The sequence below is a fragment of the Colias philodice genome, chromosome 5 (genome assembly GCF_061535455.1).
Source record: "Colias philodice isolate Cphi_HAF_F1 chromosome 5, ilColPhil1 Martin Lab GWU primary, whole genome shotgun sequence".
NCBI lineage: Eukaryota > Metazoa > Arthropoda > Insecta > Lepidoptera > Pieridae > Colias > Colias philodice.
In genome coordinates, this window is record NC_143090.1 from 6,234,530 (window position 1) to 6,261,767 (window position 27,238).

At 35.7% G+C, this 27,238-nt stretch overlaps 1 protein-coding gene and 1 long non-coding RNA gene across 12 annotated transcripts in view; one reads left to right on the forward strand and one right to left on the reverse strand.

The window, feature by feature from the left end:
• The window catches only part of LOC149488470 (uncharacterized), a 129,270-nt gene that overhangs the window by 68,165 nt on the left and 33,867 nt on the right, over positions 1–27,238 (reverse strand). The window lies entirely within an intron of this gene.
• Positions 1–27,238, forward strand: part of scrib (scribble planar cell polarity protein) — a 79,818-nt gene that overhangs the window by 50,829 nt on the left and 1,751 nt on the right. For 4 of the 11 annotated variants that reach the window (XM_089695634.1, XM_089695625.1, XM_089695627.1 and 1 more), the window contains 22 exons: positions 2,372–2,577; positions 3,811–3,944; positions 4,499–4,580; positions 5,104–5,299; positions 5,728–5,918; positions 6,220–6,331; positions 6,446–6,759; positions 7,058–7,153; positions 8,311–8,565; positions 11,104–11,214; positions 15,720–15,899; positions 17,245–17,403; positions 17,785–17,928; positions 18,609–18,701; positions 18,920–19,003; positions 19,448–19,564; positions 22,721–24,052; positions 24,437–24,542; positions 24,628–24,799; positions 25,265–25,406; positions 26,013–26,108; positions 26,612–26,791. In XM_089695634.1, the coding sequence (XP_089551760.1) occupies positions 2,372–2,577; positions 3,811–3,944; positions 4,499–4,580; positions 5,104–5,299; positions 5,728–5,918; positions 6,220–6,331; positions 6,446–6,759; positions 7,058–7,153; positions 8,311–8,565; positions 11,104–11,214; positions 15,720–15,899; positions 17,245–17,403; positions 17,785–17,928; positions 18,609–18,701; positions 18,920–19,003; positions 19,448–19,564; positions 22,721–24,052; positions 24,437–24,542; positions 24,628–24,799; positions 25,265–25,406; positions 26,013–26,108; positions 26,612–26,791 (4,502 nt within the window). Of the gene's footprint in view, positions 1–2,371; positions 2,578–3,810; positions 3,945–4,498; positions 4,581–5,103; positions 5,300–5,727; positions 5,919–6,219; positions 6,332–6,445; positions 6,760–7,057; positions 7,154–8,310; positions 8,566–11,103; positions 11,215–15,719; positions 15,900–17,244; positions 17,404–17,784; positions 17,929–18,608; positions 18,702–18,919; positions 19,004–19,447; positions 19,565–22,720; positions 24,065–24,436; positions 24,543–24,627; positions 24,800–25,264; positions 25,407–26,012; positions 26,109–26,611; positions 26,792–27,238 lie in introns of all 11 variants that reach the window. The other 7 variants (XM_089695635.1, XM_089695630.1, XM_089695628.1 and 4 more) reach the window with 7 other exon arrangements.

The following is a 27,238-nucleotide window of genomic DNA, read 5'->3' on the forward strand; positions in this document are numbered from 1 at the left end:
CTTAACGCTGTAAAACTGCATTGTTCAATCATTTTCACTCATTTACAATCTTCAAAATTGCAATAGATTCGTTATTTTGCCTTTTGTTACATGATCGATAATAGTGTAATTCTATTGACTTTCTCCTGTCTATTTCGTTTCGATTGGTACTAAATTACCATCATTCCTAGAGAAGTGTTTCCCAATGAAATAAGACTACCGACTGATAAACGATGGTCACGAATCCTTTAAAGCATCACGATTCAGCTGTGGGATACAATAGAGCGTTGTTATTCTGTTATATCTATCGGTGGGGTGAAAGTATATCGACTGATTGGCCATTGTAGGGACAGGACACAGACGTTGGTCGGGATCATGATTTCTCAACACCGCGTTCATTTATCTCGACGTTCGCTGATTGTCGTGCGAACAGCGTGCTCATTTGTTATTCAATTGAATTTGCTCTGCATTCAAGATGCGAGGGAAGAGAAATGTATCCGCGATACAAAATCTTTCTTTGGACTGTAAAAGCTTTCGTCTAGAAATAAAGGTGTATTGTTGGGAAATTTGCATTGTTGTTTTGTGAGTTACATTGTGAGATAATTTCTTGAGTGTGTTATAAATTATGCCGCGAAGGACCTGTAAAAACAAATGTATACAAAGTAGTTGTTTTTAGACAATAATGTAGCTTAGGACGAATGTGACGAAGAAGTAGGACATAAAGAAACATATGCAAAGCCTTATCTCATTATCTAAAGAACCGTATAAACAGCACTACAAAGTCAATGAGTGTTTAATATTTTTGCATTGTTGTCGTTTTAATAGAAATTTCTTTGGTCATTCTTCATTCCATGTTTCATTCGTGAGAATGGTTACCTATTGTGCTTAATGAAAAATTTGACCTTGTATTCTGCAGCATTCGCGGCATCCTTGAGTGCATTAGTTAACATGAATTATCGAGAGAACAGTAATTACTCTTGTAGCGTACCCTTTGTAACACCCACGTTTAATTATCGAGGGGACAACACCTTGTTCGCTAATTGCATACCTTCCTGGTAGTAGGGCAGGATTACGTTTGCGTTTGAGTACATAGCCTGCGCTCCATAAAAACATAAAAATATACTAGGTACATACCTATTTTTTAAAATCCACTCGTCTATATGCAAAAGAATACCATCGTTTTTTAAGTTATGCAGGCATATGTTTATTAACAGATGTATATGTGTAAAATAAATGTATGCCTAAGTATTTACTTATACGATACTATTGTTATTCTACGGGTCGTTAATAACGTCCTCATTGTCTGTCAGTTTCAACAATACAATATATTGAATGTCCTTCGATATTTAATTAATTTTTATGAAACATACTTAAAATATTGCTCTATTGTTTAAATTAACATACATTACATAGTTATTACCGTGTACGTGACTTACTTAGTTTTAAATGAAATTATTTCCTGTAAAAATTTGGAAAACAATTTAAATGCATTAAGCCAGTGATAATTGTGTTTCGTTTATCTACTGGCTTTTTTATATTTACTTACTGGTTGTTCCTTGTACGCAACGCCGCATGCGTTTTGAGAATATTAAGGCTTTGTCAGATAGGACGCGTATTTTAGCGCTGCGTAGTAGCGCTGCAGCGTCCTGTTTTAACGTCGCGCGAGGCTTCGTCAAACAGAACGCTTTAGCGCGCGTTAGGACACAGTAATTGATATTATTAAAGCTGCATGTTGTTTACATAATTATTACTTACGAACAAAACAAGGTACAGCGATATTAACTCCGGAGTCGGAAGAATTTTTTACTTACAAGTTTCATTAATTTCTTCTCCGATTTGTGCCCACAATTTTGCCTTCATTGATATATCTTTATAGTTTATATGAACTATCCTTCGTATTATATAAGCATGGATATTTTCTAACCAATTCTATCAAATTTTCGGTCATTATGCAGTATTTTATTATTATTTTACGCCTATTAACGCCGACGCTAAAATAAAATTTGTAAAAAAATACAACACCCGACGTTAAAGCGTCCTAACGCCGCGACAGAGCGTTGCGTACTGCTAGCGCCGGCGCTCTGTTTGACGGTATTCTACGATGGTAGTAGAACACACCTTAGCGTCATATCGCGGCGTCAACTTAACGCTCTGACGCGCGCTAAGTACGCGTCCTGTCTGACAAAGCCTTTAATGTATGAATATAATATCCATGTGACTAGAAACTGTTTGATTACATTGTCATAACATACCGCATAATAGAGTAAACGATATTCTTATTACAGAATCGTCTCATATGTTTTTCTCTATTTTGCATACTGTGGACAATTGTTAGCAGTTTTTTCAAAATTTATTGTTGTTGACAAAAATATAAATAGATATTATTTTACAGGTGAGTCAGTATCGGACCGTCCGGAGAGCGAAGCGCGTATAGTGAACGACCAGAAATGTATGGAAGTGCGGATAGCGCGTGCGGCGGGCGGGCTCGGGCTCAGCATAGCGGGCGGAAGGGGCTCCACGCCGTACATCGGTGATGACGAGGGCATCTTCATATCGCGGGTCACTCCCAATGGACCGGCTTATTTGGCTGGACTTAGGGTATGTACGCGTCTGATGTGAAATGGCCTTTAGAGTTTCGACACACTGATTCTCTTCTTTATTTATGGCTTCAAACAATGCAAACACATTGGTTAAGTATATGTTTGAATGTTCTTTTCTGTGAACTAACATATATGTAGTCTTTTTTAAATATGTGTGCGTATTTTTGCTATGATTAACGATCAAATGATACATATCATACCTACAAAAATAATTGAGTACCCACATGGGTACTCTATTATTTTTGTAGAAATTGATTGTGGATAAAATTTATTTTTATCATTGGTTATTGACATTAATTAATTATTGATTCATTAAATTTTACACGCAAATACGTAATAATATTAATAAAGCATGGCATTAATATAACTGGAACTATTCTGGTATGTGTTAACATATAACTGTTGATGCAATTAATTGCAGTAATTATCTTTCTGTGAGTAAACTAGAACATTAACTGGATTAATGGGAGACGATTGCTCATTTAATTAAGATTTCTAATACTTGTCAGTGTAGTCTTTACCGTATTTAATTAATATATTTCATGTCTATAATACTTTAGTATAGGAAATGACTGCTATCTTTATTTCCTGTATAGATTTAAATATCACTATCGAATGTACACAATAAACAAATGCGAATATTCTAGTTGTTAACGTAATTTACAGTCAAAACTCTTGCTATCACGATAAGAACATAATTGAACACGACAATTATGGTCATGATGTCATTATTTACTTAAATACATTATCGCAAATAATAATTATAAGTGTGAATTATCGAAACACATAGATAAGAGATGCCACACCTGCAGGAATTCTAATTCAAGTGCTATATTTTGGCATTTAATTCATAAAGTATGAAACCAAAACGTACAATGTGCAATAATATTCTTACCTTTTTACAAACTGCGAAACGGTATCAGTCCCGCTTACAATGAGTTTTTCCTTTTAATCCTAATGTTCCTGTGGGAATATCATGTAAAAAGTAGCCTAAGCTTCTCCATATTATATCAGACATCTATCAGTGAAAGTAAGGTAGAAATAAAAGAAAAGAAATGAAAAATGCTATTTTGGTATATTTAGTAAGACGCGGTTATTTGTATATTAGAAACAGACAGTCCAATTTTATTAGTGCAAGATATAGATTATAGATGCTCCAGGTAATATTACGGTTGTTAGCACGTTGTAAAGGGCGCGTTCGTGACCGCATTTCACTTATTGCACTTTACAGGTCGGTGATAAAGTGCTGTCGGTGAACGGCACGTCGGTGGTAGATGTGGACCACTACTATGCGGTTGAGGTGCTTAAGGCGAGCGGCCAAACGCTCACTCTGGTCGTGACCAGGGAATCGCCCACGTCGACGAGGTAAGATCGGGTGATGGAAAATTATGGGGGCAAAATCGTTTTAAAGTTGGCTGATAATTTAAAGAAAAATTCTGAGTTGGGAAATGTTTTTGGAGCAAAATCCTTATGTTGACTGACAATCTGATGAATGGAAATGCCTACTCCAATCTGTATTACTAATGTGGTTTTACTCGTATAGTAAACAAAAGATAAGGAATAGTCACCCTTGTTGAAAAAGTCGAATACGCCAATCAAATGCTATTCCGCGAAGCACTAGACATTTTCGTTATAATAGGAGATTGTTGTTTATAAGCAGATAAAGAATTCCTTTACCCGATAAAAGAATGACTGTGTTGAATCTTAATTCGCCTTATCATATATATATTTTTATTTGTCATGATCAAATTTATATTCACATTTTGTGGACCTGGTGACCTAAAATTCAGATTATTCGGAGACCTAGTTTAGGCACTTAATTAATAATACTGAAATAAAATGTACTCATGGATACTGTTAATTGAAGTTGTGATACAAACTATTATTATTATTTTAATGTAAAATAAATCAATTTGCAGAACACACAGCCGCGCGGCGAGCGGCGCCAGCCATCACTCAGTATCGACCGCTGATACGATATCGACGCTCGAGAACGGACAGGTAATAACATTCCAGCGCTATCTGCTGCCCGCTATCCGCTTTAGTATAGCGGCTATACGCTATCTGTGCTCGTGGATCGTGATGCAAGAACGCGGGAATGACGAGATCTAATCAATGTGTGGCTTTCTAGTTTTTGTTGAAGATCGAATGTTGTATATTCAAAATAATGGACTTTCCTGACTTGTGGACTTTTTGGACTACTGTTATGTATGATACTGACTGCATGTGAATTCAAATGTTTTTTATAGAAATGGGCAATCGGTTCTTTGTAACATTTGCGCATACAGGCCATTGAAAAAATAAAGGGTATTAATTAGCTGATAAATTTTAAACGCTATTCTAATTTAAACGTTATTTTAATTCAGCGTTTAACACATAAAGTATCCTTCGTTAATGACTCTGAAATAGAAATAGTCTTTATTTGGCATCAAGTAACTTATAACTTATCTTACAGTGAAAAAAAAAAACACATTAATATACGAGTATGTTTGTTTTTTACTTACAACGTACATAAATACTCTAGATCCAAACGGGTCGAGGCGTGCCCAAAGCGCTGATCATCAGCAACCCGTACGCGCAAGAGTTCGAGCCGGAGCAGAAGGAGCGCGTGATACACACGGTAGTCACGAACGTGTCGCCCGAGCCCGAGCCGCAGCCGGCGCAGTACCAGCGGCTGCAGGCTTCGCCGCCGCCAGCCACGCAGCCTTATGTGCCACCGGGTGAGATAAAATTGTATAACAACGCTATGTATGAAAGGGAAAAATACAAATAAGAGAAAACGGAGACTAAATAGCATGCAGCGACAATTTAAAAGTTTATTTTTGAAGCGAAACTTAACTTCGTAACGATTTCGGTATTTTAGAATATTGCTAAAGAAGTTTCACTTCTGACACATGTGCTCGGCATACACGATCTTTTTTATGCAACAAGGTACTTTTAAATATCTCGTTTATTTGGGTCCCTATTAGATATGTTGGAAGGCTCTTTTTTACGAAAATCTAATTCGTATCGAAATATTTTCCTAAAAAATATTTATTTTTTATTTTTGTTGTCCTTTTTTATCGTAATACGTGTTGCACTTAAGCATTTTATAATTTATTTACAATGAATGCATTCAAAATTATTAATATGCATTTGTCCTTTACAGCGTATCAACAAAAGGTGCTGGTGCACACGACGCTGATCCGCGACGGCGCGGGGCTGGGGTTCAGCGTGGCGGGCGGGCGCGGCTCGCCGCCGTACCGCGCCGACAGCCACGCGCTCTACGTGTCGCGCGTCTCGCCGCACGGCGCCGCCGCCAAGGACGGCAAGATGCTCGTCGGCGACCGCCTCGTCTCGGTGCGTGTTGTGTATACACGCACACATACGCAAACATAAATATACTCACACATACATAAACTGAAACATAATATAATAGTAATACACACACACGTGTGTACGCTCACGCCCGCGCCCCGCACATATGCACATACGCGCGTGTACACAAGTTGATATACGGTACACACAAATACGTATGTCATGACGCAGATAAAAAATAAATAGTTATATTCTAGTAGATTTTTTTTTGTTTTTCGAGAAATAGGTACATGTAGAGATTGGAATTAAAAAATATTTAATTTTTTATTGAAATAATTTACAGATAAACGGTGTCGATATGGATAATGCAACACACGACCAAGCAGTTGCCATGCTCACGGGACACGAAAGATTTGTGAGACTCGTCTTACAAAGAACCATCACGCCAGAACAAGGTTTGTATTTCAAGATAAGATTATTTTAGAATATTTCATTCAGCATTATTTTCTGTGTTACCTTTATTATAAAAACTATCAAGAGTTTTAATCAGTTAATTTTAAAAATTTCAGCGGAGATCCTATCGAGAAAGTCAACATCGGAAGAAGTGAGAGAGCACAAAACTAGCCAACAAAACTTGAACGTCACTAACACCACGAAACCGATCTCGAATCACGTATCACCCACACCCGCACACAACCACACGATGCCGCGTGTAACTACTCAGATCGCACCGCAGGTTACACAGATACCGCCGAACCAACAAACACAAACGCTACCGAAACCGCAAACGCAACCGATAACGCAACCGCAACCGCAACCCAAGTACGCACCGAATGTCGCCCCGCAACCCGCACCGAGAAAACTGAGTCAAACTAACGGAACGGTAAGGTTTTGGAGACGACACGATTCTGTGAATAGCTTTGTTTATTGCAGTAATTAGATAACAAAAAAAACCTACTATGTGATTTTATGGTTCTTTTTTTGTAACTATATTCTAACATAAAGAACCATCAATTCATTCTGAAACATCGACACGAAAATTGTAAATTTTAAATAGATGTTACAGTCGGTTAAAAACTTAGTTTAATGTAGTCGAATAGTGTAAATTTGTAGCAAATTGACTGTAGCGGCTTGCGAAGTCCGGCTTGCTTCGCGTCTTAATAATTGATTGTTGATCGCAGGCGGAAAGGAAATCAACTAACAGTGCGAGCACGCCTTTAACTCCTGGCGCGAATAAATTGCACGGCTCTAACGACGACGTATTCGACGACATTCAGGTGAGAACGCATTTCCCCCACACTCGGTGAAGGTTACGGCATAACACGTTCACATCCATGCTTACAATGTTCTAGCTTACACTGTATACGCGGCAATAGCACACCATATTATATGTATCTATGATTCGTTCAGACCGACGGTTTTCGAAGATGTCACATCCGTTTCGTCTTGAAATAAAGAGCTCATATTTCATGATGATAAGGTGCGATATCATTCGGGACCGTTTGGTTCTGCCACGATTCTTCATTGCATTTTGTGTAGATGTAGATCTTACGCTTGAATATCATGCAGCATATTACGAAACTATGTAAGTGTTTCAAATCCAAATATTATATTAATGACCATCATGTTATGCCTCATTATAATCATTGTGTTTTAACATATCTATTATGTATTTAAAAAAGCGCATATATCTAATATCTGGATTTGATAAATTACAGATACGTGTGAGTATGGAAAACTTCGTCGTCATAATATATTATGTAAATTTAGGATTAAATATTCTGTAGTCTAGTAAAAAAGATCGTGTTAAGTTACGATCTTTAGGCATTATACGTAAGAAATTCAAGTGATAAAACGACTTGTTTTTTTTTTATATACAAGATTTGTGAGTAAGAGTGTTAGTGGTAGTTTCGTTGGTAGTTCATAATTTAATCATCGTATTTACATTAAAATCAGAAAACCATTGGCAAGTTTTTACATTTAAATCACAGAAAATTAAATGTGAAAAATTACCAATATTCAAATCATGTAGGCGTTTTACGAAAGAAGTCTCGCAGTCCCTAAAATTTTTTACCAGTAGGTATGCAACGTAGAAAAAATGTTACCAATTGCTGATTTATTACCTAGATGTATTTTTTTTATTTAAATGTAAAAAAAAAACAAATTAAATATACTTATGAGTAAGTTTACCTCGGTAATTGTAGATATTGACGAATAAAAAACGCATCAAAAATATAAAATAAATTTTGTGATACCATAATTTTGATATTTTTAAGTAAGTATCGAAATTTTTTTCTAGATATTGTCAAAAATAAATTCATCGTGAGCGATAATTAAGATAGTTAAGCCATCAGTAGTCAATTCACAACACTCATAAGCCGGGACTTCTTTCACAAAACGCGATCACTGATGCGATGTGAACGTGTACGCGCAGCCGTCTCGGCCAATCACGAGCGAGGAGTTCCAAGCGATGATCCCGGCGCACTTCCTGGGGGCCCCGCGCGCCGCGCCGGAGCCCCCGGAGCGCGGCGTGCGCGTCACCGTGCAGAGGCCCGCGGGCCCCGCGCTGCCCCCGCCGGGGCCCCCGACCCTCGGCCGCGTCACCGAGACCATCACCAAGTCGACCTTCACCGAGACCACGGTCACCAGGGTCACCGATAACCACCTCGTCGCGCCGCTCATTATTGAAGTAAGATGTTTGCCTCGCCTCACGGCTTACTGTGCCCTATGGCGTCATATGCGTGTAAAGAACGAGGTGTTTTATTTATTATGTCTATGCTGTATACCTGAAAACCGAAATAATAGCAATTAAAATACAATAGCTCACATGTCAATCTCAGAATATTTATATGCTTTTGTCAGTGCTACCCAAAAATAAAATAATTACACTGCTTTTAATAATTACAACATCAAAAAAAAAAATATGTTTTAGATGTAACTCAACATTGCTTTTTTACGGAAACCCATTACATGTTATTAAATATGTGAATCCAGGCCGTTCACGGTACTGATTCACATAATATGAACTAGTCACTTTAACCATTTTGATTTATTACATATTATTTTAATATCGTTATAAATCTCCCAAACATGTCAAATGGTCCATCGGTCCATATTAAAAAGTCCCCAGTCTAGATACCCTTATTTATAGAAAAGGAAAAACTTTGCCTTAGAAATTAAACAAAGGAGCTTTACTTTTTTATATTTTGGTACATAAATATGCTTTAACCCTGTAATCATGTAATGTTAATATAAAGTCTGTTCATTAATGATTGGCATTTGGCAATGGTAATTTCACTAACTGCCCCAAAGAATTGTTTGTTTTCAGGACAATCAATCATCGTGGGTAATTTAGGGATTAAAATCACAAAAAAAAAAGTAAAGTATAAAGGATATTAAATCGGTCTAGACTAGACAAATCATTAAAAAAAACGGACTAAGCAATGTAACCTACAGGTATATTATGTAAAAATCAACAAGATATTGAGGGGAGAGGGGTATAAGTTTTTGACGCATTTTACTTCGATATTTTTGTATAGTTTCTCCCAGTAACCTTAAATAAATAAACCTAAACTACATTTGTCTCAGCTAAGTGACTCTATAGTCCTACATCGAATATTAAAGATGAACCTCGTCACCGAGTTATAAGACGACAGACATTTTGTGTGCAGATAATTCTGAAAAAAAAAAAATTAAGTGTTCGTGACAACTGCTAACATCATATTAAAGATTTTATGTATGCTAGTACTTAGCGTAACACAACTTTTATAAAAAAATGTTTTAATTATTGACACCAGAATAGTATTTTTGAGATAGTAATCGTTTTTTCTTTCATTATTGAAAAAAGGTCTAGATTTTAGACTCATTCATAAAAACTTTAAGTTACTGGAGTATATAAATAAAATAGAAGATTAGTATGTATTGCGATAGAAAATGGTATCATGAAAACTTACAAGCCAGATTTAGTTCTATAAACGATTGAGATGCCCAAACTCCTGAATTTTTTAATTTAAAATACATTATGTATTCTGAAAATTTTAATGTATATTAGATATTGAAATAAAAAATTATAGTCGAGCCAATTTAATAGGAAACATTTGACGTCTACCAAATGTTATCTTCGAAGAGAGGTAACCTGCTTAAAAACATCGATTAAAGTAAATTAATCGATACGGACCTGAAACATTTGTCAATCGAACTTGAAACACATGTCAATTTAAAAATTTATCAGGCGAATCCTTCTCCCAGTAATATACTTTCTTTCGTAAATTTAAGGAGCAAAATAAGATAAGTATCTACATAATTAAAAAAAACACAACGCATTTATTAATTTATGATGATTTTTATTTACAAGTAATCAATGCATTCTATTCTAGATGTCAGATTTCGATTTTTAGAGTAAAGTCTCTGGTATTTAAAAAGAAAAAAGGTTTATTGACACAAAATTGTAGCGACGTCAGTTCTTTAAATCAGAAATTGTTTATTATGTTTAGAATGGTTTATTAGTAAAATTAAATCTTAAAGTTACTTATCATAAATATGTAATCGTAATTGAAAAAAAGTTAAGCAAATGTGCAGTTCAAACAAAACGAAATAACATATTATTCTATGTCGCCGTTACTAGGTTACGTTGTTGAATTTTGTTGAACTGTCAAATGTTGCCTATTAAAATGGCTCTACTATAGTAATAATTTTGAATAGTGTCCATATTATATCGCACAAAAGAAGTATCCCATATCATGGATATATGGACGGATCTTAATTCTTAACGTCCTAAAAATGATTAAAAACGACTTCTGACATAGAAACGACAGATAAAAAAACTGGCCAAGCACGAGTTGGTCTCGCGATACAGACCTACAGACGGACAACAAAATGATCCGATAAGAGTTACGTTTTTTTCCTTTTGAGGTTCCGAACCCTGAAAACGTAAATTATTACATCTGAAGGTCTTAAAATCAGAATTTCCTTAATTGTACAATGATATTGCATTAAGAATTAAGCTTTTCATTAATAGACACTATAGAAATAAAATGCCAATCGTAACTTCGTGGAAATTGAGCTTCTTTCCGCGAAATTTCGATGAAACATTATTTGTATAAGTACACATATATTAATAACGTAATCATATTACATACATTTCATACACAAATGCAAACAAGAGTAGACTTAAGTGCAGGTAAAACGCTTTTATGGAAGTTAAACACAGCTTTGTCGATTGTTCTAGGATGTCACATTAGTTAAAGAAGGTGGCTCTCTTGGATTCAGTATAATCGGTGGAACGGATCATTCGTGTGTGCCATTTGGAGCCAAAGAACCTGGAATATTTATATCTCATGTGAGTAATATAGAACAATTACTTTTTGTACCTCGTTTATAAATTAATATTTGATATTTTCTATTACTCCTAGACGATTGGTATAGTATTGAAATTACTCTATAGTATAAAATAAAGTCGCTTTCTCTTCTTTGTTTTATACTACTATACTTTCTACTATACTACTTTACTTACTACTATTTATTTTATTTTATTTTATTTATTAGCCTTAATCAGACACAACAATGGTAAACAATATGTGCATATAACAACTTAATTAAGACTCTGATGAGTCGACATCGGCAGATTGGTCTGTTTGCCCTAATTTGGCAAAGGCCTCCTCCATTCCCTTCCACTCTTTTCTGTTCAGTGCTGTTCTCGTCCATGTTTTTCCCGCTGTTGCTACGATTTCGTCTTCCCACCTTCTAATCTGTCTCCCCCGTTTCCTTTTTCCATTTTTGGGATACCAGAAAATCAATGTTCTATTCCATTTTTCACATCCTCTTAATATATGGCCAGTCCATTCCCATTTAAGCTTCCGTGTTTTACATATCACATCTTCTACTTTCGTACGCTTTCTGATTGTTTTATTCCTTACTCTGTCGTTTTTCCTAATATTTAACATGCTCCTTTCCATAGACGTCTGGCATGTCCTTATTTTTGAGTTTTGCGCTTTGGTAAGTGACCACGTTTGGCAACCATAAGTTAAGACTGGTAATACACATGTGTTAAAAAGCTTCTTCTTAATGTATACCTTTGTTTCCTCATTTTTCATTATTTCTTTCAGTCTCCAATAACTTTTCCAAGCAAGACCAATTCTTGTATCGATTTCTTTCGACATAACATTATTTATGGATATCTGTTGGCCTAGATAAGTGTATTCTTTCACATATTCAATGGGTTTACTGTTTAATATAATAGGAGATTCCGTAGCATTCGTCATGATTTTAGTTTTTGTTATATTCATTGTGAGGCCGACTTTACGACTTTCCCTCTCTAGGTCTTCTAGCATGCTTTGGAGATGAGTACTTGATGCCGCGAATATGACAATATCATCGGCGAAGCGCAGGTTGTTTAGGTGTTGTCCATGTATATTTAAGCCATATTGATCCCAATCGAGTTTTCGAAAGATCTCTTCTAAGACCGCGGTAAATAATTTAGGGGAAATAGGATCTCCCTGTCGTACGCCTCTGTTTATTTTTATTTCTTTTCCATGTTTTTCTAATTTTATTTTCGCTGTACTAATTGTGTAAATATTTTTTAGAATTCTGATGTATTTTAATTCAACTCCTTGATTTTTTAAACTTCGCCAGATGCATTCGTGATCGATTGAATCAAATGCCTTGTTGAAATCAATAAAACAACAGTAGAACGGTATATTGTATTCTTTATTCTTTTCAAAAATCTGTCTCACTGCGTGTATGTGGTCCAGCGTCGAATATCCTGCCCTGAAACCAGCCTGTTCTCTAGGCTGATTCTCGTCTAGATTCCTGGTTATTCGACGGAGGATGATCTTTGCGAATACTTTATATATATTAGACATCAGGCTAATGGGCCTATAGTTGTTGATTTCACTCTTATCTCCCTTTTTGTGGAGAAGGGTTATTGATGAGTTCGCCCACTGGGTTGGTATGGTTTCCGTGTCCAGTATGTCATTAAATATATATTGCAGTATTGGTGCAAGAACGCTTTTACACTCCATTAATAGTGCATTGCTGATAGAGTCTGGTCCGGGAGCTGTGTCAATTTTTTGTGTTTCTATAGCTTTGATTATTTCTTCTTTCAGTATTGGTGGAACAGTTTCGTTGCTCTGTAAGTCAGTTTCGTCGGTTTTATTTTTTTTGGAATACAGGTCTTCGTAAAATTTGGTGGCGATGTTTAATATATCGTATCTTTTGGTCTTCGTCGTGTCCTTTCGGTCTTTCATCTTTGGTATCCAGTTTGTTATATCTGTTATAAACTTAGCAGCTTTTTTAATTCCCCCTGTCTTGGCAATATGTTTCTCAAAGATTTTTAGTCTAAAACTCTTACGATCTTTTTTCATTTGTGTTTTGATCTCTTTACTTAACTTACCTATTTCCATTCTTATGCTTCTAGATTTATTAGGTATTTTTATTAGATTTAACCGTTTTTCCAAAAGTTCGTTAGTTTTTTCAGATATTGTCGATTTCGTTTTAATTGTTTTTTTGTTTCCAGATTTTGTTATTAATATTTCATAGAGCATATCATATTTTTGTTGAGTAGTTAGGTCTTGAGTAAGCGCTCCTTTCAAAGAATTTAATTTATCTCTAATCGTAGCCGATGATGTTGCGTTAGTTGGCGTTCGAGTTTTGACTTTAAAAGGGCGACTGTTGTCTGTACCTGACGATGTATTTAGACGAGCCCGCATCATTCTGTGGTTGCTATTGAAATTTAGATTTGCGATAGTACTGCAGTCTTCGAATGATTTCGTTTTGTTTGAGAGAATATAATCGATTTCGTTCTTATAACGTCCATCCGGTGATACCCATGTCCATCTCTTTGATTTTCTTTTCTTGTATAGACTATTCAGTATTTTCAAGTTATTTTCAAAAGCAAACTCCAATAATTTTTGCCCGTTTCTCGATCTTTTACCTTTGCTGTGAGGACCTAGGATGATGTCTTCTCCTGTTCTTGAAACTCCAACTTGAGCGTTGAAGTCTCCCATGACTATGCAATTTTTGTATGTGTATTCATTGATGGCATTGTTTAGAGATAAGTAGAAGGAGTCAATTTCAGAATTAGACGATTGCTCAGTCGGGGAGTAAATCTGTATAATAGACCAATTTTCTTTCTTTGGCGGAAGTCTTATGTTTAATATCGCAATTCTTTCTGAGACGCCAACAAATTCCTTGATAAAACTTTTGAGTTCTTTTTTTATTAAAAAACCAACTCCGTGTCTTCCGGGTGTTTCTCCTTTGTAGTAGAAAAGAAATTCGCTGTGTTCTTCAATAGCCTCACCCATTCGTCGTACTTCACTAAGGCCTATTATGTCCCACTTAATATGTTGGATGGCTAAAATTAGTTCTTGTAAACTCTCATCTAACCTTAATGACAGCGTGTTAAATGTTGCTATATGAAAAATTTGTTTTGAATTTCGTTTATCGCTTTCTGAAACGATTGGCGCGGATGTGGAATTGATTGGAGGGTAGTGGTCGCTTTTCCCCGCGGTGACCAGCCGTCTTGGGGTGTATTGATTGGTTTTTTTGATATTAAAAGAAGTTTCGTTTATTTGTTTTTGTTTCCGGTTGCCGATGTCATTTAACAGTTTTTTGACGTTGTTGGAATGGTTAGTGACGAAGATCTTCCTCTAGCAACATAATCCAACATATTTGTTTTGTTAACCTTCTTTGGAGCAGGCATGGTTGCGTGATTTGGTGATTTACTTGGAGATTCGTTGCGATCTCGTTTTCTTTTGTCCTTCTGATCTTCTTTGTTTTCCTTAGTAATCAGTTTATCTTTAACGAGGTAGCAGATTTTACCTTTCGCTCGTTCCTCTTTTAGTTGGGGCAAAAGCTTTCTTCTCTTTTCTAGAACTTCTTTACTATAGTCTTCTTTTATGTAAATATCCGAGTTTAATTTCTTTTTATTCTTGAGAATTTCCATTTTCCTCCAATTTGTTGTGAAAGTTACTAGTATAGGGCGCATGTTTTTATGGTTCTTTTCTCCAAGTCTGTATGCATTGTTAATTTCATGATGATTCAAACGGATATTCATATTCTCATCAAGCAAGTTTATAATCAGATCAATTTGGGACTCATAACGATTTTCTTCTTTTACGCCAAAGAATATGAGGTTGTTTCGTCTTCTATCTTCTTCCATAGTTTTGATTTTATCTTGTAGTTTCTTAACATCCGTTTTTAGGTTTTTATTTTCTTCCGTAAGAGCAATTAGTTTCTCATTTATGCTTTCTGTAACGTTTTTAGTGACTGCTTCTGTTATTTCTCTTGTTTGTGCCGCCATTTGTTCCTTCAATTTTACCCAGAAATTTTCCATTTCTTTTTCCATAATTTTGGGGAGATATTTATCGAATGGCAATACTGAATTTAATTTGGTAACCCCGAATTGTAGTTGGCAACACTGAAGTTTATGATAGAAATGTAGGTTGGTACTGTCAATGTCTATAGTCTATGGTATACTTTTTGTTAGGTTGGTACTTTGAACTGTCACTTTTGAAAATGATGTTATTGTTATTGACTTAATAACCACACTTTTTCGTTCTAATGTTTCTGTTTAAACACTTCACTTTTGCACTAATCTATAAAACTACGTAACGGATTTTGATGCCTTTTTTTAAATAGACTGAGTGATTCTCGAGGAAGGTTTTAGTATAGGTATAGGTTTTATACAAAGCGGGGGAAGACGCAGGTAGAAAGCTAGTAAATGTATAAAACTAAACTAAAATTAGCGTAGCAAAATCTAAGAGATACAAGTAATAAAGCAATGCACAAGCATACTAACTTATATTTTCAATTTAATATCTATAATCTAAAATGTATTTTCCCCAGATCGTTCCCGGCGGCGTGGCGGCCCGGTCCGGCAAGCTGCGCATGGGCGACCGCCTCGTCAGAGTGAACGGCACGGAACTGACGGGCGCGTGCCACCGCGACGCGGTGCAGCTGCTGCTGCAGCCCGGCGCCACGCTCACACTCACCGTGCGGCACGACCCGCTGCCGCTCGGCTTCCAGGTCAGTGTGAACACGCCCCCCGTGTGACACAGGATGCGCCAATGTGGATTGCGCACTTTTATATAAAATGTTTGGGATGGAAGTTTTGTATGAAACTGCGCAGTTCTTTTTTTGTATGGATAATGAAATAATAGTATTTATATTGCACGTGTAATTATTATTATACGAGTAAGACGGATAAGTTATATTAAATTCTAGTCAGATTTTTTATGCATATTCTATATCATAGATACTTATATTGTTTGTAATATGCTGATATAATTCCATATATGTACAATGGTTTGTAAACAAAATATTAAGTCTAGCGAAACCAAGCATGACGTATGATATTAATAATCCCAGAAAAACTTACAACATTATATTAATAGTAGCTAATAACGCATTTATTTTTCGACTTGGCGATCCTGTGTCATGGCAGTAAGTTTATGTATGTTTGAGATTTTAAATTGAGTGATAATAAGCTTTATGTTGTTTGAAATAATTATGTCGATTAACACATGCATTTCACTGTATAATTTACATGACATGAGAAGTGAATATGTTGATAACATCGATACACCCACACATATGCAAAATGGTCCATGTCTGCATGACTGCAAGTATATAATATTTATATGAACGAATATGCTACACGAAATTGAGTAGAGGAATTTGACGCTTCGTAGTATTGGCGGTTACGACAAATATGTATTACGCTTATAAACCGTATATAGATTGAAGCTATGACTGTGCTGAACTCTACGTACTTGCAGTGAATGTAAAAACATATGAAGGCCTTTAGAATAATAAGTATATATAAAAAAACAAAACATTTTGTTTCACACGTGCGTACGACGGCTGTTGCGACACAAATTCAGGGTCGCATTCAAGTTGAGATTGTTGACGTAACTGTAAGTGACTATTCACCCGAAAAGACATCTGTGTGTTTTTTACCGATATGTCAGATAAATGTCCCCTTTCCCAAATGAAATTGGTGTGCTCAGCTATCACGATTTAAATGGTTCTATGTGACCTCGCTTTTTTCACATTTTAAATTCACAATTCCATAAATTAAAAGTTTTAAGCAAATATCAAGTCCTTATATGTTGTCGTAGTTAAATAGATGTTTAGAAAGTCGTTGTGAGTGCATTATGACAATATGTTCCATAAATTATTACAATACTCGATGTTAAATGCATGGCAACGTCTTTGCATGTAAATTGTGGCTGCTTGTGTAGTTGAAATTGCGTAAATTAAGAATTCGTTGCTTTTCAGTTGATATTTATTGCATTGATATATATTTTGATCTAGCTATTATTGTTATTCTCTAGTAAAATAAATATTTACAAAGTGGTTTGTTTGGCAGGAGTTAACGATAATAAAGCAAGAGGGCGAGAAGCTCGGTATGCATATTAAGGGTGGACTTAACGGTCAACGCGGCAATCCGAATGATCCAAACGACGAAGGAGTGTTTATATCGAAAATTAACAGTGGAGGAGCGGCTAGAAGAGATGGGAGACTTAAAGTACGTATTTTTTATTATTATTTACTAGTTAATTTACCGCAGAATAAGCGAAAAGAGCTAGCTAAGTTGTGTCGAATAGTTGATAAATGTAAGAACTTTGTTACTGGAAGCCATGATATTATAATATAAGTAACAAGGTCATTACTGTTCTGGGAGTTGCAAGTTGAGATGTTGCTAATTAAAAATCTGTCTAAATATTCTACTTCAAGTGTCTCTGTTTGCTCATGATAGTTGAAGCGTGCCATCTTATTTTGACGTCTAGTCGCACACAACGTTAGTGTGCCGTTTTTGAAGATCAAATATTGTGTTGGAAGTGTATAATAACCATATATGAACAAGCAATCAACTAGATAAATATATAATTGAATGTTTGCGTTACAGGTGGGCATGCGTCTGCTGGAAGTGAACGGCGTGTCGCTGCTGGGCGCGACGCACACCGAGGCGGTGAACGCGCTGCGCTCGGCCACACACGCGCCGCTGCACCTCGTCGTATGCCACGGGTACTCGCGCCCCGAGAAGTATACGGTTAGTTAATAATTGTGTATCACTACAATTAGTATAAGTCATAAGGAATATGTATCCATTGTAAAGCTAAAAAGTTTATACTTAATTTATTTGTTTTATTGATGAAGATGCTTAAAATCGGTGCACTAGTTAAGACTAGTGCACCGATTTTAATAAACTTTCAAAAGATAGTTGTAAACTTTTATTTCAGCGAATTAACATTACGAGATCTGCACAGATTGTTGCTAGTTGTAAATTAAAGAATTCTAGATGCATTATTAAAATAGATGCTTATGTAAGCTATATTATCACATAAATTTCACACAAAGTTTTAATTTTCATACACGACACGTTCTAGAGATCTAGACTTTATATACAGTACGACAAAGCTATTAATTAGAAATAAAATGCATAATTGAATTCACTTGGCTATTCTGCACAGTAATAAACGAAATAATTATTTTAAGCCGTAATTTAATTTAATTTTGTAGAATACATTCAGTACCTTTATATATCAAAATGAGACTTATTCCATATCAAAGCACTATTAAGTTACTTTTTCGCGTTACTTCCTAATAGAATTAATTTTTTTGTCAAATCAATTTGTATTTAATAAGGAAAAATATTCTTCATTAATGGTAGTAATAAATAGATATATAAAGGTAGTATGTAGTGTGTGACATTAGTGCATGTTGCCACAGACGGGTAGTGAGAGCGGGACGGCTGAGACGGGAGGTTCGCTGTCTCACTCCACCTCCAGTCTCGATAGAGACGAAACGTTGCATCAACAACAGGTTTGTTTTTATATTGCTAATAGAAAGTTTATGCTAAAGTTAGTGTTTTAGTTACACAATTATTTTTACGACTTTGTTGTTTTGCTATATTATAAAGCACACACGTTTTGTAATAGTGATATATTTCTATCAATTATAATAGTGTTAAAACATTAAGGAAGTTTGACTATTTATCATACTATTGAATTTATAATCAATATTATTCTTTTTCCTTTTAGGATCACAGCCCGCAGCAAGATATAGTTGAATTCGAACACGATAGGCAAGTTGCTGAAATGAGGGAAAAATCGACACCCGAAAAGGTACTTAAAATATTGTATTTTCTAGCAACATTTTATGTATAATTTAATATACATTAACGACGTAAAACATAATTAAAAGTTAGATTTGCTCTTGTTATCTTTTTGTACGTATCTTAGTATTTTCTCTATGTATCTGCGATACGGTTGCAATCGCTCGGAGATACAGTTAAATATTTTCATTTAACTGTAGATAAAGTTAATAGGGTTATTTAATACTATTCAAAATATTTATAACTAGCTTACCGCCCGCTTTGTCTAAAACCCAATAAATTATATACTAAAACCTTCCTCTTGAATCACTCCATCTATTAAAAAAAACCCGCATCCAAATCCGTTTCGTAGTTTCAAAGATTTAAGCATACAAAGCGACATAGGGACAGAGAAAGCGACTTTGTTTTATACTATGTAGTGACAAACACCTAACCTAACTCCACTAAATTCCAGGTGATGGACATAGTGCATGCAGTGGAAAGCATCGCCCTAGAGCCCGGTCCACCGTCCCCAGAGCCGCAACACAAGACGACCACAGTGGTGATGTCCAAACACACACTACAGCCTCAGGTCAGTGACACGCGCACACACGCGCGACGCTACGTAGTGTGACGTGTACGTACTACTGCTAGTGGTAGGGGTAGGGGTAGGAGGACGTTCGAAGTATGCGTGAAAATCTTTAAGAAAAAAAGTGGATTTTATTTAAAAGTTTTAAGAATTTGATTTTGGTTTTGAAGGTTAGATATTTAATGTGAACATGTTTTAAAATTTTATAAATGTGTTTTATTAGACTTACATGATTTGGATTTGCCATACAAATATGGCAGATATAAAATATTGTACTACAACTATAAATGATAAAAAATATAATCTATAGTTGATAATAAAAGAAATTCAAATAGGAATCTTCTTTTTGTAATAAATATTCAATATAGCATTAATTTTGAAACCGATTTTTACCATACTTTGAATGGACGTTTTATATTTAAAATAGACAATTGTTATAAAAAATTAGAAGCTTATTTAAGTAGTTAATTAAATCATAGTACATATTTAGTTAGTAATAAAATATAATAAATGTAGTATCCAATAAATCTGTAATTACAAAAGTATTTATACACATGAATATAATTATTTACTAATTGAAATTTATGTAATTTAAATTCAATGTAGTCAAATAATATTATAATCGCTCTACTTATTTATTATTATACTGATAAATATACTAGAGAAGCTATTATGAAAATTCTCCTTTATATGATTATTATGTTCCTAATATTATGTATAGCATGGAGTTGATTTATGTAGTTTTGTATTATATTTTATATAAATATCTTCAATTAAAATATCCAGTATAATATTTGCACGGTGGATTTCCAAAAGATGGCATGCACCTTGTAGTTTATGGCTTGCATGAAAATAATATCCTTGTATTACGTGCTCTTTCAATTATTTATCTTCCAAAATAAATGTTACAGTCTATGTTAATCCGTAGCTATTAATGTGAGGAGGGAATCGGTTATATTCTTTTATAGTATCACTGTCCGTTTGTTCTCTTTTATAGTTTTTGTAATTTAGTTGGAATTGGTTGATATGTGTTATTGCATGTGTATAAAATTTCCGGGAAAGGATATAATTCAAAGAAAACACTTATCAATGTCTTGTACCCGACTCTATAGATGTTGTATCGTGTTAGAATCATTGATGTTCAGCTTACTGACGATTACTTACGTCCGTTGCAGAATGCATACCCTCAAGGACAGGAGAGAGACAATTAGTAAGCAATAATATCTATAATATGTGCAGTCCAACACGATGTAAATATAGATAGTCCGTCGAATTGCGAGTTTTGTACTTGTAGGTTAGGCATCATTATTGTACACTATAATCTTATTCGCGCACTGACCCGTATGTAACTATATTCCGATTTCATATTAAATAGCAAACATTGTCAATGTGTGTTATTTATTTTGCGCTCGCAATAGTTCCAACTTGATAGTGTTTTAAGTAACTTAAGTAGTCCGACCGTCTTGTCTTGTTAAGGTTATTATGAACGGATGCGGTTGTGTATTTAAATCAAATTTATACAATATGGTTCGTTCATTCAGCTGAAAAGGCCTGCTTACAAAATGTAACTGTGAATTAATATTTATTTATATTTCGTCTATTCGTATTGCTTCCTTATAAATTGTCTTGCAAAGTATTGTTATTCGCAATTGTGTCTCATGATAAAATAGATAATATTTTTGTGAGAATATTTTTAATGTTTGCTATAAATGCATTTGTCTCTCGAATATTGTTTACATATTGTAATACTTATTGTATACTGTGGTGAAAAAGTGTGTATGTGTTTTCAATATTCCGTACAAATATTGAACGGTTAATGTGGTGGATATGATGTTTCAGTGTTAATATATTTGATAAGAGCGTCTTTGAGGAATTTACAATAAACATTCTTCCAAATATACTTTCTATAACATATATTTTGGTGATGTATTCAAATTTTCTGAAGTGTAACCGCTTTTTGTGAACATTTATACCGTATTCGATTAATACCATATATTTTTACATGTATTGTTAGCTTTTACTGTATAACACCAATAGTGATGGGCGTGACTGCATTTTAAAACAAAATATACGGTATTGAACAATAACCAAAAGACCAATAAAGTAGTTTAAATATACCTCAATATTCTCGGTAGCTTGGTGTAGTTTCTCTGCAGCGATTTTGGATACGATTTTGTAATTACACTTGATAATACTCTCGATAATGTTCCAAAAAAACGTTTAAAAAAAGTAGTGTTTGAGGATCTTGGATGTTATGCAGTATAAACTTTGTGTTGGACGAGTAAAAACTACACGTAAAATAAAAGGGAAAGACGTTTAATGTCCATAACTCGCAAGAAAAACATAAATTTCCAATATTCTCCAACACTATTGACAAATAGATTAGCTGATCGTCTCGATCACTTGCAGCCTTATCCATATTATACTAGTATAAACAGTTCCATGGTTTTACAATAGCTTTTATATCTTATTAAAACACATAGCAACCTATATTTGTTCTTTTTAGATTTATGACGTGTTCCCAAAATTAAATTTTATATAAGCGTAGTTGTTGAATTATTCAGTAATAGTATATTTCATGTTATTTGCAGTCGTTTATAGTGTATTATGTTGTTTCGATAAAGTGTGTGCTCCCATATGGATATTGAACACGAATAAAAGTTTAACATATCAAGCTTAAATTTTGGCCTTCAGAAAATTGTTGATGTTATTCGTTAAAATTCCATAAATTGTATTGCCAAAATATTGACTGCCAATTATTTCAATTGTGTTGATTGAAGTGACTTTATTATTAGACTAAAAATTTATGTTTCAATTTGTATACAAAATTATTGAAAATGGGAATTATATTTTAGTGTTGATCTTAAATACATAATGTTTCAGAAAATAGTGTTTTTCTCTTACTCTCTTTACAATTGTTAATTTAAGTTAGCGCCTTTAAATCATTTATTTTGGAAGATTTTTTGTTATTCGCTAAATTCTGTTTATTTTCTTCGAATTATTTACATTACGCGTTTTCGTGCAAGTCGCTTCGCAACAGCCAACAATCTATGGAATACTTATATCTATTATCTATTCAGTTCTCGCACTCTCAGCTTTCGGTCTACAATTGCTAAGTAACAATTTGAGTAAAGTGTATATTGTGTTGGTTCCGGTTAGTCGTCTAGTTGTCAAGCGGCGCCGCTATCGCCGCTGGCGGTGTTCACGGAACAGAAAGTGAAGACGCCGTCCCCCGCGCCCGGCGACGCGAGCCCGGCCCCGGCCCCGCACACGCACCACCCGCCCAACCCACCCGCCAAACAGAAACCTCAAGTTCCCCGCAAACCGCAAATCAAGCGAGTTAGTTTCACCCCGGATTCCGACGACGTACATGAAATAATATCGCCCACGAAAGAACGACCGACCTCGCTATCCGAATCGCATGAGTTGCATGACCGCGACCCGAGTGACCGCTCGAATACTAACGATGCATGCTCCGACAGTAGGCCATTACTAATCCGCCACCAAACTACAGTCGAGACACATGAACCGAAAAAGTTAACGCCCGTCGTTCGGCCGGAAGATTTTATTATTCCTCCTCCGCCATTATTCGCCACTAAAGTAAGTGAAAGTCAGTTAGTTCACGACATGGTAAAAGGCGTAGACGTTCCGCTAATCGCTGTTGTCCCTGAACGTATCGTTCTTCCCGAGCCGTCCGTGGCAGAGACGACCGTGCAGTCTTCTAACTCCACGAATTCCCCAGAAACTGAATTTCCACCCCCCATAAATTATGAAGCTTTCCCGGCTTTTGAACCTACAAATAAACGTAGTGATGAATCATCACGGTCTATTATATATTCTGATGTGCCTTCACCACAAGTCTTCCGTAGCGAACCTCCTTCATTAGAAAGTGATGACATATATTATAATGAGCTATCAGTCAGTCCAGGTACGGCACCGGAACCGCCTGCGTTACTCCATGCTCAATATAAAACGCTTCCTACAGTCTCACACGTGCCTAATTCTCCCTGCTATTTACATCCAGACAGAAATTATTTCGATGATATGTCGAAGTCAAATGAGAGTCAGTCATTGAAAGATTTAAGAGTTAAAAATTTATCACCTACTATGGTACATTCGACGACGTATCCGCCCTATAATCCGTATCCTTCATTAACTACTGTAGCGGGAACATACAATCCTTATACGTGTCTAGTTCCTGAAAACACTCATAAACCTACATATTCAACCCAAAAATCTTTATCACCATCATTAGTAACTTCAGTAAGCAAGGACATAAACGCTAATCTTACACAACCTGGTCCGCTTGTGGGTAATCGACCTAAGAGTGCGCAGTCTGAGAGAAGAGTACGTTTTGGCGAAGTGACGAGTGCTTTTGAGTACGATATTTTGCCGAAAAGTTTGGAAACTATGAGAGAGGGGAGCTCCTCGCCTGCACCAACCCTCAAACCCGCATGGAGCAGCAAAATCAAATCCTTCGCCACCGGCGAGGTAATAATTGATGTTCGGCAATTTATCCACACACACCAACACTCAGCTTCTTATGATTGTGTTCGTCGACAACCCAGTTCGAGTATTGACTAAAACACACATGAATCAGTGTTCCCACTCCCATTTCCCCTCATTTTGTACGGATTTAACTTGCATTTTTTTATACTTTGCATGCTTAAAATATATCCTAACACATTTTTATTTTATTCATTGTAGCATTTCATGTTTTCATTTCATATTAATTAACTGCATGGGTGTTTGCCTGGTGACGGGATCTCATTTTTTGTATATATCATATGCTTCTTACCATTATTTCAACATTGTCACTTATTTGTAGTTCGTTTTTATTGTTTTATATTTTGATTAAAACCCTCGTTTCCTCAGGCTTCCCCACCTCAATCTGGTAAATTTGTGAAAGCATCTGTCAGTGATAAGAAAAAGTTTTTCGAAAACGCAATGGAAGAAAGCCACAAATCATCACCTAAACCAGGTAAATATATTTTTAAACAAATTCATACTGTTTTTATGTCAGTTATGATTTTCAGGTCTGTACTAAAATTATTTTATAATTTCAGAAAAAGTTTTCACATTCCTGTCGGCGGATGAGGTGGAGAAATTGAAGCAGGAAGAGGAAAGGAAAATGGCGTCGTTATCTCGCTCCGAGCTCAGGTCTTGGTCCCCGGGGGAGGACCGACACAGCGGAGACAGCGAGCATTCCGACGATGAACCTTACGAGAACGGCCATAGGTAATGGATTACATTTAAATATCTAGTAGTATGTGTATGTAGTATGATCTATTTACTGGTATTTGAAGTAAATGGATAAAATGTAGTATCAATTAAACATTAATTGAATGAATGAATTTTGAAATAATACCAAGTATAAGTATAATATAGTTACGTTTCTGTTTTGTCTCTATTGCTTTTTAATATAACCGTCCAGGAGATAATTGAAAATTAATTGGAATCAGAAAGAATGCCATAGCGGGCCACGAAAACAAAATTATGTAGTGGTTTTTAGTAAAATCGTGAGCGAAGAATACTTATTCTATGCATCTTGCTTTTGTATCAAATTATTGACATGTAACATTTGAGAAATACATGTTATTTGAGAAATCCAAAGTTAAGATTTTCATATTATTTCGTATTATACATATATGTATTATTATTTCGTATCTACTGTATATTTTACGAACATCCACACACTTCCAGCGTGTCCCTGGGCGGCGTGAGTCCGTCAGCGAAGTCTCAACGGCGGCGGCAAGCTCGCTCGCCGTCCGAGCACGAGGACGAGCACGAGCGGGCCGCGCGACGGGCTGCTTGGCGAGCTGCCAGACTGCGCTCGCTTGAACAGGTGCGTCATTGTTGCACGGGGTACACACACACACACACACACCTATTGTGGGAGAGAGATAGGCACACACCTATAGAGGGAGAGAGATAGGCACACACGCACACCTATAGAGGGAGAGAGATAGGCACACACACTCACCTATAGAGGGAGAGATATAGGCACACACACACACACCTATAGAGGGAGAGAGATAGACATACACGCACACATAGACAAGCAGCAAATACACGCATAGGAAAGGGTGGACACACCCACATAAACACAAACGAGAAGATGCGCACACACGAGCACTATAGAAGTGCTTACATCCAACACGAGTCAGACATTTCAATTTAAACACTGCCTTACCTCCTGAATTTTCATCAACGTTCGACGTATTGGTCAGTTGAAACACTTTTCTGTAGAACGTTGCCTTAAATATGATAATGATAGGTACACTAAGAAAAGTGTGAAAATATCAAGCTGTATGGTAAATGAGGATAAGGGTCTATAAACTATTGACAAATTAGGTAATATTTTAGAAATTCAAAACAAAGCATTTCCTGCTCGAGTATATTAGAGGGCAATAGCTTTCGAATAAAGAGGCTTGAATGATTAACATTTTAGGATGCAATTGAGTCACAAAAAGCAATTAAAAGCATGGTGGGCCCGGCGCATGACATCATAGGAGAAGTACCTCCGAGGGACAGATCTCCTTCAGAGGTAAATTTAACCTTTATTATGTGTCGACTGTTCCATTGACATTAACTAAAGCTATCCAGTGGAACGAACATTTATAACAAAAAAAAAAATGTTTTTTATAATAATTATTTCAAACTTTTAATTTAATATTAATCCATATAATTTTATAGATCGATTTATTTATTTTTAATTTTATGTTCATTCCACTTCTATGTTAGAATGTATGTGTTAATCCATTATCTAATACATGTTTTGTTGTCTTTAACATCATTGTCATTAACATTCAAATATCCTGGTGATGCATTTATCACGTATCATGGTATACGTGACTTCACTACTTCACACTGTATTTCTGCAATACATTGAGAGTAAAAATTATAGCTTTAGAAACAGTGAGACAATGAACTAAACTAAACCAAATTGTTTAACTCGTATGTATCTGTGGTCGGGAGTATATGTCGCTTAGCTGGCGCATTGTGTACGTCTAATCGGGGTGTGTGTCACATTGGCTTTAAAAATTATAGAAATGGCCCCTGCCACGTATCGCGTTGCGTACAAAACCGGGGCCGATACTGGCCGTCAAGGAGAAGGAAAAATTATTAGACGAGAGAATAACGCTTCGCACGGAGGAATACGTGTGTCCCGCTACCGGCGAGACCAAAGTGCGAACTGTCGAGTACATTGAGAAAGTCATTGAGAAAGAGGTACTGCGATTGTAAATGCTAAAGTATACTAGAGGTCGCTGTACACAAGCAATGCCGTTTCGTGTGTGGTTTTATGTTGTTACATATGTGTGTATATTGATTGACGCTTAGCTTCCTTAGGGACTGACTTGACTTTTTGACATATATTTTACTAGTGGGGCCTACACGCAAATAATTTCTACACTGTTGAAACACCGTTTAGTTAAGTGTAAATACAGCAGAATAGCAGCACATTATCACAAGTGATCGTTAAGGTGGCGGTGGAAAACGATCAATTAGTGTAGCTATATTGATGTTTATATAACATAAATGTATATATTTATTTGTTTATTGCATGATATTTGAGCATGGCATGTTAACGTTTGTTGTGCATTTGTCAGACCATACCTGGGTTCTAGACATGGAATCTTCACAACAGGAGTAATGGTTCGTTGAGTTTATTTAATA